The sequence below is a fragment of the Haliotis rufescens genome, unplaced genomic scaffold (genome assembly GCF_023055435.1).
Source record: "Haliotis rufescens isolate VD_foot unplaced genomic scaffold, xgHalRufe1.0.p SCAF_4, whole genome shotgun sequence".
Taxonomy (NCBI): Eukaryota; Metazoa; Mollusca; class Gastropoda; order Lepetellida; family Haliotidae; genus Haliotis; species Haliotis rufescens.
The window spans coordinates 8,387,807-8,401,068 of record NW_025964112.1 but is presented as its reverse complement, the minus strand read 5'-3'; the positions used below and the strand labels follow the sequence as shown (position 1 = coordinate 8,401,068).

Below are 13,262 nucleotides of genomic sequence, written 5' to 3'. Positions count from 1 at the left end.
GGTATATGCATCTGGTTATACGCACGTGTGTACATGCATCTAGGTACATACATGTAGATGTGGGTATATATGCACGTGGGTAAATATATATTGGTCTGGGTATATGTATCTTGGTTATATAAATCTGCGTATATTCATCTTGGTATATGCATCCGGGTATCTGTATCGGAATACAATACATGTATTTGGGTATATGTATCTAGGTATATGCATCTGGATATATGTATCTGGGTATATGTATCTAGGTATATGCATCTGGATATATGTATCTGGTATATGCATCGGGGCAAATGTATCTGGTATATGCATCGGGCACATGTATCTGGGTATATGTATCTGGTATATGTATCTAGGTATATGCATCTGGGTATATGTATCTGGGTTTATGCATCAGGGCAAATGTATCTGGGTTTATGCATCGGGCACATGTATCTGGGTATATGCATCAGGGCACATGTATCTGGGTATATGCATCGGGCACATGTATCTGGGTAAATGTATCTAGGTATATGCATCTGGGTATATGTATCTGGGTATATGCATTTGGGTATATGTATCTGGGTATATGCATCTGGGTATATGTATCCGGGTATATGTATCCGGGTATCTGTATCGGAATACAATACATGTATTTGGGTATATGTATCCGGGTATATGCATCTATGTATATGTATCCGGGTATATGTGTCTGGGTGCAGCCGTATAGGTTCACCCATCTGGACACATACAACCAGTTAGATGGAGCTTGAAGAAAATATTCAACTGCATCTATTAAAGGCCAATTCGGACAACGAGAGAGTCAAAGTACAATTTGATGTCAGCTGATTTAATTCATCAGAAAATCTATCGACACAGAATAGAATTGTTACAGTAATCCCTGACTGACATATATGTTTACTGATGAGAGAGAAATGGTATGTTTATGTAAGAATTGTTTCATTTCAGGGAATATGGAGTGAAGGGATAAATTTTCAGTGTTTTTGAGTATTGTGTATGTGAATGTTTTATTCACTGAGCGATTCTAGCATTTTATATCATCCCTGACATTTTCATGGATTATATCTTATATCCTGGATTATATTACACATTCCATGTTACACGTGTGTCAGTAGTCTGTCTCACAGTCTCAGAAACATATTTCCCCCTTACGCCCAGCCCTTACTGAAATGCTATAGCCCTGAATGAAGCAAGTCTAGATTTTCCACAGGTTCTGAATCTCCCATGTCACTGGGGCTCCTTTTCAATTTAATATGCGTCAGTCTAATGTATCTGTTAAAAAAACATTTTCAGACAGAGGTAACAGTGGAGGCAGGTTTGAGGCTGAAGGTCTACAGCAGACGCTGGTATATTCTCATCGCCTATGCGTTCTTGGTCGGTCTCCAGTCCCTGGTCTACAACACCTTCCAGCCTATTTCCAAAACAGCCGTCTCTGCCTTTGAGTGGAGCAGAACTGACATCACCGTCATCGCCAACTGGGGACCCATCATGTTCTTCCTCTTCATGCCCCTGTATTCCTGGCTGCTGGACACTAAAGGTACACGCCTGTATCTCGGGGTACACAGCCTGCCTTAACTCTAGTGTCTTGTAATCTTGATGTCGTGCCAGGTTGTTTACAATACTTACAATAGGCAATAAATACTTACTTGTTTGTGCAAATTGTATGAATGGCAGGTGCCATTTACCTGATAGGGCAGGACATGCTTATTCTTTTCGCGAGCACCTGGTGTCAGCACTCATCTTGTACGATCCATTCATAGAAATTTCATCGCTATTTTGACTTCTGTTTCTGGAATCTGTTTCGTGGGAGTATAGAGCCTGGTTCTTCTGTGGCGTTGACGTTTTATACTAAATATTTATGTTGGCAAAAGATGGTGTTTTCAGGAGAGGCACAGCTACTCACTCGATGTTACTAAGGCAGACACAACATGTTGGTTTAAGCAAGTGAGATGACCTATCATTTCACGATTATATATTTTCAGATAATTTAAGTTTTTCTTTACTAAAATAATAAATCCGAGTGTGACATCTTTTAACATATATGTATAATGCAACTACTATTGAAGATGACAAATGTCCCTGGGTCTATAGAATATACTGGATGAATGTGTTCCTGTTCTAGGTTTGCGAGTGTCGTGTCTTCTCGGACTTTTCTCCATCACACTGGGGTGTGCAATCAGATGTATAACTTCAGACCCTCCTTGGGTCAGATGGTCAGTTCACACATGTTTCATGTCAACCCGTGGGGTAGGATTTGTCCCCAGTGTCCCATGTTTGTATAGGTCGCCATGATGGAACTGACATAATGTCGATTGCGATTAAATAGCATTCACTTAAACGTACATCTTTCTCTCATCACCTGACTGCGGTGCAACGCTCCTCTACCCCTACCTTTTCTTCAGAAGTAACCCAGATGTGAGTGAGTGAGTATAGTTTTACGCCGCTTTTAGCAATATTCCAAAGATATCACGGCGGCAGATACCAGAAAAGGGCTTCACACAATGTACCCTTGAGGGGAATCGAATCCGGGTCATCGGCGTAGCGAACGAACGATTTAACCACTTGGCTACCTCACCACCCTTTAACTGACATATGGGGTACGCAGGTCGCCAGCAACCCATGCTTGGCGTACGAAAGGAAGAAATGAACCCGGTTGTCAGGTTTGGTGACTTGCATGATTGTGTGAAATCGAACCCCTACTACATCTGATGCTGCTCATAATATCAAACACAGGTTTGTCTGTTCCAGAGTCAATGCTTTATAGGCCGCCTTGATATGGCTGGCATATTGCTTACATCTTAAACCTCACTCTTTGTTTGGATACACAATGCTATAAGCCTCCACAATTCAACAAGTCGTAATTGACGTGCCTTGGCATGTGTTTGTGACGGGCTTCACCGGTACCGGTGGGGCAGGACACGCTCACCCTATCGCGACCATCTGGTATGATTTAATAGTGATTCATCAACACATGCTTATGATATACTCACAATCGTACAATGGACTACAGATTATGAAAATGGTTTTGTCGTTATTTACATATATACAAGATTGCTAAACGCGACAATAAACCAAACTCACTCACTCACTCACACATCTACAGGACCATGCACCTTGGACAACTGTGCAATGGCCTGGCTAGCCCTGTCAGTACAGCAGCGCCCCCTGTGTTGTCGTCGCTCTGGTTCCCACCTCATGAACGTACGACCGCCACAGCACTCGCCGCCATGTCCAAGTTTGTCGCCCTGGCTGTGTCCTTTATTGTAGGTAAGATGTTTGAGGGACTAAATAATTCAATTCTGATGTATCCACTGCTCATGACGTCACAAACAAATACTATTTCGTCAGATTTATTTTTTTAAACATTTATGCTGTATTTTCTTTCTGAAGACATGTTATATACAAATTAACCTTTCAATAACACGAATCGTTACGTATGACTTCCTAGTGAATGAATGCTTGGCTTGTTAATCCGTAATCTCTTGTGGCTTTAGTTAGTTTTTACTTACAGCACCCCTTGCTGTTCCCGAGATAACACATAGGAATTGCACAGCGAAGAACTTTGCAAGGTGAGGTACGTAGGTTTGTCGAGCCTTATTACCTTGTTCCTACGATTCTATTTTGACACTCTATGAATGTGACCAATGATTTTCCCGAGGCTAGGGCGTTAACTGGCTATAAAAGTCCAGTTCCCACGCTTGCCGAACTGGGCTGGGGTTCCGGAGTTACATTTTGGCTGGACTAACGAGTCTTTGCATAGTCCAATCTGGGCGTCGACATATATTTTGCAACCCTTTTCATGTTTTTCATCAAGGTGCTCAAAGTGATCTGATGCACTTCGCGAAGTAAGACCCGTTTATTACAATATAGATCTTGATTATCCTTCAGATCGTTTTGACTGGGCGCCACCATTTTGTCTGTAGCAAATGCAAGTGATATGAGAGATGGAATCTGATTGGTCAATAGAAGGGACCGACAAGGGACATAACTCGTAATAGCCACTGGTGGCGCTACGATCTGGTCCAGAAATTCCAGCCTAGCACGGCAAGGGTGGAAACTGGACATTTATAGTCAGTTAACGCCCTTGCCTCGGGAAGATGGTGACCAGTTGACATCGCAACTGAATACAACATTGAACTAGTTTACAATAATGTCTTACTTTTTAGGTATGAGTGGGACAGTACACAATATAAAGAAGATGAGGGAAGTAACGTCACAGAAACGTGCATTGAAGGCGCTCAAATATCTGGTAAATCTGGTTAACGTTTAGCCCCTGAAATAGAATATTTAAAGATTTTCTTTCTGTATAATTATCTTTTCTTATATGTTAGAAAGGAGCCAGCCTGACGTTGAAAAACATCTGATCTTGCCAAAGATTTGTAGGCTTGCTTTTGGACTTGGGGTATTTTTGTTTCAACGAGGGTTTGAGTCAAGGGTCAAGCACATGCCTTACTAAATGTAATAATACAATAATATTCATTTTGGCTCTGGTGAGATTAAAACCGACTACTATTAACTCCTCGGCGAATATCCGCGTCCATATGTATGTATGGCATGTTAGAGGTCTTACTACGTTGAGAACACTGCCAATCAAGCACATTAACTAATTGCCTAATTCATCTGTAAAGCGTCGATACCAATATAGTAGTGATTGTAACACTTCTTTCTCTTTCCTGTTGTTTCAGAGCCCCCAGTTACAGAATTAAGGGCAGATATCATGCACCTGATGTATATTGGTAAGCATAAACACACCACTCTTCATATCAAATGTCACAAATATCATGTGATGAATCTGTCACTACATGAACACATTAATTAGCCTTACATACGATATGCCAGATTGTACATATCCTTGTCCTAAAAACATACAAAGTAAAATGCTTATGTCAAGTTATTTTCTACACGATATTTTCAGGGCATGGTCAAACAAGTTGTTTTTTCTATATATAACATTCTTTAATTGTAAACCCTAATGGAACCCTTGCGTTTATGAAACTGAAACAATGCCTCTCCACAAGTACGTTTGAGAGAATTAACAACTGTTCACTAGAGGCTGGCGTCGGTGCGTTGCTGTTGTTGATGATGTTGCTGTACTTCCCAAGACGTCCCCCATTGCCACCGAGTGCATCTGCCGCCATTGGGAGGGAAGGGTTTATGCAGGGACTGAAAGACCTCAGAAAGTAGGGAGGTTGTCTTTCAAAATAGTAATTAACATGAAATGGCGTTTCTTGTATCTGTTAAACACAGTTTTAAGAATGATATAAAGGAATCTACTTTCAGCAGATATTTCTTATGATTATTGAAAAGGTTTGTCGTTTTATGTAGAGACGTATATTCCATATGTGTATAAATATATACTGAACAAAATTAAAAACTTCACAATCCTAAAATTTTAACATTTTGACCAGTTATCATTGTGGGCCCTCATTGTGTATTTAAACAGTAATGGCCACGTATTGTCTTTAGATAACACCCGTTTTTGTGCAGGTGAATCGATCAAAATCATGTGCACAGCACTATAGTGGCAAAAGTGTTTTTTCACGTGCAACTGGTCACGTGGCCATAATACCGCACGTGTTTTCAGCCATACTTGTTAGCAGTCATTAACAAAAAAAGAAAAACACAAGAAAACAAAAGTCTTTACGGCCATTTGTCATGCCACGCCTTTCAAATGTGCAACGTGAACGTGCCATCGGCATGTTGCAGACGGGAACGTCCGTAGCTGAAGTCGCAAGGACGATGGGGTGTAGTCGACGGACTGTTTATGATTTACAGACGCGTCTACAGCAACCTCGGCCAGGTCGACCACGTGTGACGTCACATGCAGAGGATCGTCAGATTGTCTTACGTCACCCCCGCAACCGATTTTTGACGGCTACATCAACCAGAAATGAACTGTTTAGGGGTAGACTGAGTGCGCAAACTGTTCGAAACCGTCTGAGAACTGCTCACCTTCAAGCACGACGGCCATACTGCGGGCCGATTCTGACTCAATTACACAGACGTCAACGTCAATTGTGGGCACAGCGACACTTACGATGGACTCAGAGGAATTGGAATCAAGTCGTCTTCAGTGATGAATCCCGATTTAATCCTCGATTTGCTGATGGTAGGGCGAGGGTGTGGAGGCGCCGTCATGAACGTTACACCCAGTGTTGTGTACAGGGAGTTGATTTCGAGGGGGAAGTGTCATGGTTTGGGGTGCTTTCTGTGGCAATGCACGTTCCAGGCTTCTTGTCATCCGTGGCAACCTCAACGCTGCTGCTTACCGCGACCAGGTACTGGCACCAGAACTTCTGCCTTTTATGGCAGCACATGGACCCGGTTTGATCCTCCAAAACGACAATGCCAGACCCCACACAAGGACAAGGAATTTCCTTCAGAATGCGGGAGTCAACGTCATGGACTGGCCGTCAAGGTCTCCCGACCTCAATCCCATCGAACTCGCCTGGGATGCTCTTGGCAGAAGTCTGCGCACTCTCCAAAACCAACCACAGAATTTGCAAGATCTTGGCACCATTTTGCAGCAACAATGGCGTCGTCTTCCCAATCATGTGTTCACAAGCATCACAAGTTCCATGCGGAGGCGTTGTGTGGCAGTTGTCAACGCACATGGTGGCCATGCACGCTACTGAACTTGTGTGCCATCAGATTCTCGTGCTTGGGACTTATGATTTAAACTGTTGATGTTATTACCGAATACCGTGCATGGAACAAATTATGGTTACCACCGTTAATTAAAATCCTTCTTTGGACATTAATGATTAAAAATTACCTTCTCTGATACATTTGTCCGTTGTATATCATATATGGGATTACTTTTAAAAATGTGAAGTTTTTAATTTGTCTTAGTATTTATTTCTTGTGGGGAGATATGTATGGTAATAAATATGAATAAAGAATATCAGAAATTACGATGGCCATTGAAAATGCATGCCATTGCGTCTTTATGTGACCCGTAGTTGCATATTTAGGGGTTATTGTATGACAGTTTTCATAGCATTCCCCATATCAACCCGAGACCTCCATATCAACCTGAGGGCTATGAAAACTGCCATAAAATAACCTTTTTATCATATACCATAACATAAATTTGTAAAATGTATCTATTTGCAAGTGAATGCAAAACATTTTTACCTTGTTTGGAAGTCATTGTCACGGGAAAGCTGTCCGAGCAGACGAGCAGACGACGCATTTTCTCTAATTTGTTATCACCTAGGCTGATATCGATCTCTTATTCAAAATTCGTTGACAAGACATATCAGCCCGGCAGGGGGTGTAATACGGGTCTGGTTATTACAACCCCTGTCATATGCCCCTCTCTATTGCACATGCAAAATGCTCATATAATTGATAGGAATGTGATAAATAAATATATCATATCATATTAATGTTTAAGACATTAATGTAGATATAATATAGTTATACTTATAGTTTCTATATCGTCACGTTACGGCCTTACATTTGACACAGCATTCCCATGGTTGGAGTGTCCATGGTGTTCTACATGGTTCACTGCCTCTAGGCATTCCACAACCATGAACATGGTAAACATAGGGCTTGGAACGGTAAATGGCTCCGACGAGTGTCCTATAGAGCGTACAACCATGTTAGATGCCTCATTAGACCAATTATCACCATCGTAATCTTCAAACATCCGAGGGGGCACGGATGGCCCAGTCGTCTAAGGCGCCGCGATTCGCTGTGCAGAGTTGCGTCCCTTGGGCACGCCAGAAACCTATGATTGTGGGTTCGAATCCCGGTTCGCCCCGATTATGTTTCTAGGTTTGTCAGCACCATACCCGTGCTCGTGGGTTTCACCGAAGTGGTAAACGTCTGAGACCTGCATCACTTCGGGCTTTCCTCCCACATTAAGCTGACACGCCGTGATATGACTGGAATACTGTTAAAAGCGGCGTTAAGCCCAACTCACTCACTCACTCAAACATCCGACTTACGACTAAGGAACCGTTGGGTGGTGAACCAGGTTGTTCTGGCTGGGCTGTATCTGATGACGTCTTCCAGACACCCGAGCTTCTGGCTCCTGTCGTGTCTCTACATGATGTCCGGGGGGAGCAGTGCAGCCTGGGTGGGGACCCTCAGTCTCAACCTGAAACCCACCGGCGTCACCCAGAAGCAGGCAGGCTGGATCGGCTTCTACTCCTTTGTGACGATGTGTGTCTCGGTTCTCCTCACAGCAAGGTAGGCATCAGTCGGTGTCATTAAACCTCCACGTATTATAGGGGCGGTCGGGTAGACTAGTGGTTAAAGCGTTCGCTCGTCACGCCGAAGACCCGGGTTCGATTCCCGACATGGGTACGATGTGTGAAGCCCATTTCTGGTGTCCCCCGCCGTGATATTGTTGGAAGATTGCTAAAAGCGGCGTAAATCCTCACTCACTCACTCCACGTATCATAGCCAACATACCATAGGTGTCATGTCCAGTTTTAAACATTTTCAACCTTATTTAATATTTAATTTAATTCTAAGCTGAATTTTACTGATAGAATATTCCAAAAATTCAAACTCGTTGTGGAATACCCAATCCTTTTATATTGTGTTCGTTCATATCTATCGGGATTTCCAATTAGTTGGTTTTTCTCTGCATTTCTTTGTCACCGAAACACATGGCGTCACAGTTTTGTTTAATAATCGGTATGTTGGGTCTCTTCCAGACTGGGTGACAGGTTCCCCCGACACATGAAGTGGTTCATCTCAGGCCTCAGCCTCATCACGGCCGGCTGCTTCCTACCCGTCACCATGGCCAGCACTAAACTCCTCACCTTGTCACTCCGTGAGTATATCCCCCCGTCACCATGGCCTGCACAAAACTCGTCACCTTGTTACTCCGAGAGTATATCCCCCCGTCACCATGGCCTGCACTAAACTCCTCACCTTGTCACTCGGTGAGTATATCCCCCCGTCACCATGGCCTGCACTAAACTCCACACCTTGTCAATCCGTGAGTATATCCCCCCGTCACCATGGCCTGCACTAAACTCTTCACCTTGTCACTCCGTGAGTATATCCCCCGTCACAACAACGTGTAATAAACTCCTCACCTTGTCACTCCGTGAGTATATCCCCCGTCACCACAACGTGTAATAAACTCCCCACCTTGTCACTCCGTGAGTATATCCCCCGTCACCACAACGTGTAATAAACTCCTCACCTTGTCACTCCGTGAGTATATCCCCCGTCACCACAACGTGTAATAAACTCCTCACCTTGTCACTCCGTGAGTATATCCCCCGTCACCACAACGTGTAATAAACTTCCCACCTTGTCACTCCGTGAGTATATCCCCCGTCACCACAACGTGTAATAAACTCCTGACCTTGTCACTCCGTGAGTATATCCCCCGTCACCACAACGTGTAATAAACTCCTCACCTTGTCACTCTGTGAGTATATCCCCCGTCACCACAACGTGTAATAAACTCCCCACCTTGTCACTCCGTGAGTATATCCCCCGTCACCACAACGTGTAATAAACTCCTCACCTTGTCACTCTGTGAGTATATCCCCCGTCACAACAACGTGTACTAAACTCTTCACCTTGTCACTCTGTGAGTATATCCCCCGTCACCACAACGTGTAATAAACTCCTCACCTTGTCACTCCGTGAGTATATCCCCGTCACCACAACGTGTACTAAACTCCTCACCTTGTCACTCCGTGAGTATATCCCCCGTCACAACAACGTGTAATAAACTCCTCACCTTGTCACTCCGTGAGTATATCCCCCGTCACCACAACGTGTAATAAACTCCCCACCTTGTCACTCCGTGAGTATATCCCCCGTCACCACAACGTGTAATAAACTCCTCACCTTGTCACTCTGTGAGTATATCCCCCGTCACCACAACGTGTACTAAACTCCTCACCTTGTCACTCTGTGAGTATATCCCCCGTCACCACAACGTGTAATAAACTCCTGACCTTGTCACTCCGTGAGTATATCCCCCGTCACCACAACGTGTACTAAACTCCTCACCTTGTCACTCCGTGAGTATATCCCCCGTCACAACAACGTGTAATAAACTCCTCACCTTGTCACTCCGTGAGTATATCCCCCGTCACAACAACGTGTAATGAACTCCTCACCTTGTCACTCCGTGAGTATACCCCCCGTCACCACAACGTGTAATAAACTCCTCACCTTGTCACCACACCTTGAGTGTACTCGCCCCACCCCCTGGCGACTTCAATGTCGCATTTAGTTAAACATCCCTTTTAGCAATCATTTGTTTAATAAGCACAAGGGCGCTAATATATAAAGAAGATTATTATTTGGGCTTGAGAGATTTCTTTTGAACCTTAAGACCGCTTCAGTTTCATCACTTTCTTCGTCCTTGGGCAAACATACCCCAGGAGTCATAGGGGCGTGCGTGTTCAACGACCAACTGCATAGATTGCGTTACATATACGCGTGCAACTGCTAGATGTTGTTGTGTATATAAACATGCATCGGCGTGTCTGTTGTTTGGAACTGAAACGCGACTTTGAAAATCCAAACGTAGTTGGAAAGACTGTGTACATGCACACATAGATAACTGACAATGCAATTTTCAGACAAACATACATTAAAACAGAATATTTAATTATTACAGTGCATGGGAGCTATGGTAACGTTTCATGTAATTTACAGCGAATAAGGCAATAGAGTTCCTTAACATATATAGTAAATCATCTATAATATGAAAGAATTGGATATAGAATAGGGGGAGTAGTTTGAGCCTGATACTCAAGAATTGGATGTAGGACACAGGGAGTATTCTGAAAATAAATTATAGGTTAAGAAAAGTATAGTGATTTAAGAGAGACACCTTGAGTTTTTCCAAATAAAGTTAAATATAAAACGGTAATAAAATAACTGGTTCTAACACAGCTGATACAATATTGGGGCTCGTTCTTAACCTGACATTTCAGAATAGAAAATAAGAAAGAGGGGTTTAAAACCTTTATAATACAAGATACGTTTGATCTTTTCTGAAATCATTTTAATTCAAAACAGAGGGAATGTTTTGAGCCTGGCTAGGGGAGTCATGTGAGCCTAGGCCATATGACTCTAGAGTCAAATCTAGGAGGAGTCTTTGGAGCCTACTACACCGGTGGGTAGTCCAGTGGTTTACGCGATGGCTCGTCACGCCGAAAGCCCGGGTTGGACTTTACCACATGGATGAAACCCATTCTGCCGTGAAAACCCCGGATGAATGCTGAAGGCGGCCTAAGACCCAACTCGCTCACTCCCTCGTTATATCGAAACCTGCATTTTTGCATTTGTACATATAGTGCGAATATTCGATCAACGCGTCGGGTTCAATGTTTTCCCAGGTCATACAATAAGGTAGCGCACACTCGAGAAGGTTATTGCAGAGATCGACCACGGTGCCCACACAAATGTATTCTTTGTCTATATCCAATGCCCAACATGTTATACCAACTGTTTTCAGCCATGTTGTATGGTTTGGTCATCATCGGCGTCGTGGCTGGCGGGTCAACTATACCTCTTTTCTTTGAACTGGGTTGTGAACTCACCTATCCTATAGGGGAGGGGACAGCGAACGGCGTTCTCAACCTGTTCTACCATATAGGAGCGCTGACGTGTCTCCTGGCTTATATGATACCACAGTTAGGTGAGGCATGGGGACAAACGCCTATCTGTTCAGACTTTCATTTCAGCTTCTCAGAAATATATGGAATCCGAGGATGGGACATTGCGACAATGCGACAACGCGACATTTTAGCAATTTGTCGCACTGTCGGGCTTTGAATAATCTTTTTTTTTATTTTATCAAAAGGCGACAATGCCATAACGCGACATTTTCAAGGTCAAAATGTGTCGCGTTGTCGCGCTTTGGTTAATTTTGCCACTTTTTTCTTGCTTTTGCAAGAGCGACAATGCGACAATGCGACAACGCGACAATGTCCCTTCTAGGAACCCATCCAATTATATAAAATGTGTGAGTGGTGGGAGCTACCGGTAGAGCAGGACATGCTTACCCATTTCGGGAACACCTGGTGTCTTCGGTGTTTCAGTCATATACATTTCACCACTAGTTTGCCTTTTACGCCCAATGGAATCTGTTTCGTTGGCTAATTGAGAATGGTTATCTCAAGCGTTGACGTTTTATATTTACAAACCTCTATTTGCTTCATGCTTTACATGTGTTTTATATTTACAAACCTCTATATGCTTCATGCTTTACAGGGGGCACGGGTAGCCCAGTCGTCTAAGGCGCCGCGATTCGCTGTGCAGAGTTGGGTCCCTGGGGCACGCCGGAAACCTATGATTGTGGGTTCGAATCCCGGTTCGCCCCGATTATGTTTCTAGGTTTGTCAGCACCATACCCGTGCTCGTGGGTTTCACCGAAGTGGTAAACGTCTGAGACATGCATCAATTAGGGCTTTCCTCCCACATTAAGCTGACACGCCGCGATATAACTGGAATACTGTTAAAAGCGGCGTTAAACCCAACTCACTCACTCATGCTTTACATGTGTTTTATATTTACAAACCTCTATATGCTTCATGCTTTACATGTGTTTTATATTTACAAACCTCTATATGCTTCATGCTTTACGTGTGTTTTATATTTACAAACCTCTATGTGCTTCATGCTTTACGTGTGTTTTATATTTACAAACCTCTATATGCTTCATGCTTTACATGTGTTTTATATTTACAAACCTCTATATGCTTCATGCTTTGCATGTATTTTATATTTACAAACCTCTATATGCTTCATGCTTTACACGTGTTTTTACAGGGCGCGTGTGGCTAAACTGGGCTGTGGTTGTAACGTTTGCTGTGACATCACCTCTTGTGTTGTTGCTGAAGGAGAGACATCTCCGTCTTGAGGTAGACAGGTCTGTACAGGAGGACACATCTCGGGTTATAGATCCATCCCTGTCGTGAGCTTGCTGCTGTGTTGTTGCTGAAGGAGAGACACCTTACAGACCTGCTTAGAACTTGCTTCATCAATGTTGCTGTTCTTCACTGACTCGTTTCAATAAAACTATTTTGGTGCTACATGTTTGTAGGAAATGAGCTTTTTTTGTGAATGTGAATGTAATATGAATAGTTTGAGTGACTGGGTGAGTTGGGTTTAACGCCGCTTTTAACAGTATTCCAGTTATATCAAGGCGTGTCAGCTTAATTTGGGAGGAAAGCCCGAAGTGATGCAGGTCTAAGACGTTTACCACTTCGGTGAAACCCACGAGCACGGGTATGGTGCTGACAAACCTAGAAACATAATCGGGG

The 13,262-nt window shown here is 43.4% G+C and overlaps 2 protein-coding genes and 1 long non-coding RNA gene across 3 annotated transcripts; all 3 read left to right on the top strand.

The window, feature by feature from the left end:
• The first annotated feature begins 738 nt into the window (after nt 1-738).
• On the top strand, nt 739-3,570 carry LOC124135892 (solute carrier family 49 member 4 homolog). The gene is made up of 5 exons (XM_048382471.1): nt 739-804; nt 1,291-1,534; nt 2,120-2,210; nt 3,101-3,264; nt 3,509-3,570. The coding sequence occupies exons 1-5, from the start codon at nt 739-741 to the stop codon at nt 3,568-3,570; spliced, it is 627 nt and encodes a 208-aa protein (XP_048238428.1).
• Nucleotides 3,571-4,163: 593 nt separating this feature from the next.
• LOC125372338 lies at nt 4,164-5,177 on the top strand. The gene is made up of 3 exons (XR_007218078.1): nt 4,164-4,246; nt 4,683-4,733; nt 5,048-5,177. It is a non-coding gene; the product is annotated as an uncharacterized LOC125372338 (long non-coding RNA).
• A 2,708-nt stretch (nt 5,178-7,885) lies between these two features.
• LOC125372302 (solute carrier family 49 member 4 homolog) lies at nt 7,886-13,023 on the top strand. Its single transcript, XM_048381631.1, has 4 exons — nt 7,886-8,199; nt 8,673-8,791; nt 11,453-11,635; nt 12,769-13,023. The coding sequence occupies exons 1-4, from the start codon at nt 7,889-7,891 to the stop codon at nt 12,915-12,917; spliced, it is 762 nt and encodes a 253-aa protein (XP_048237588.1). The 5' UTR covers nt 7,886-7,888; the 3' UTR covers nt 12,918-13,023.
• Nucleotides 13,024-13,262: the final 239 nt, after the last annotated feature.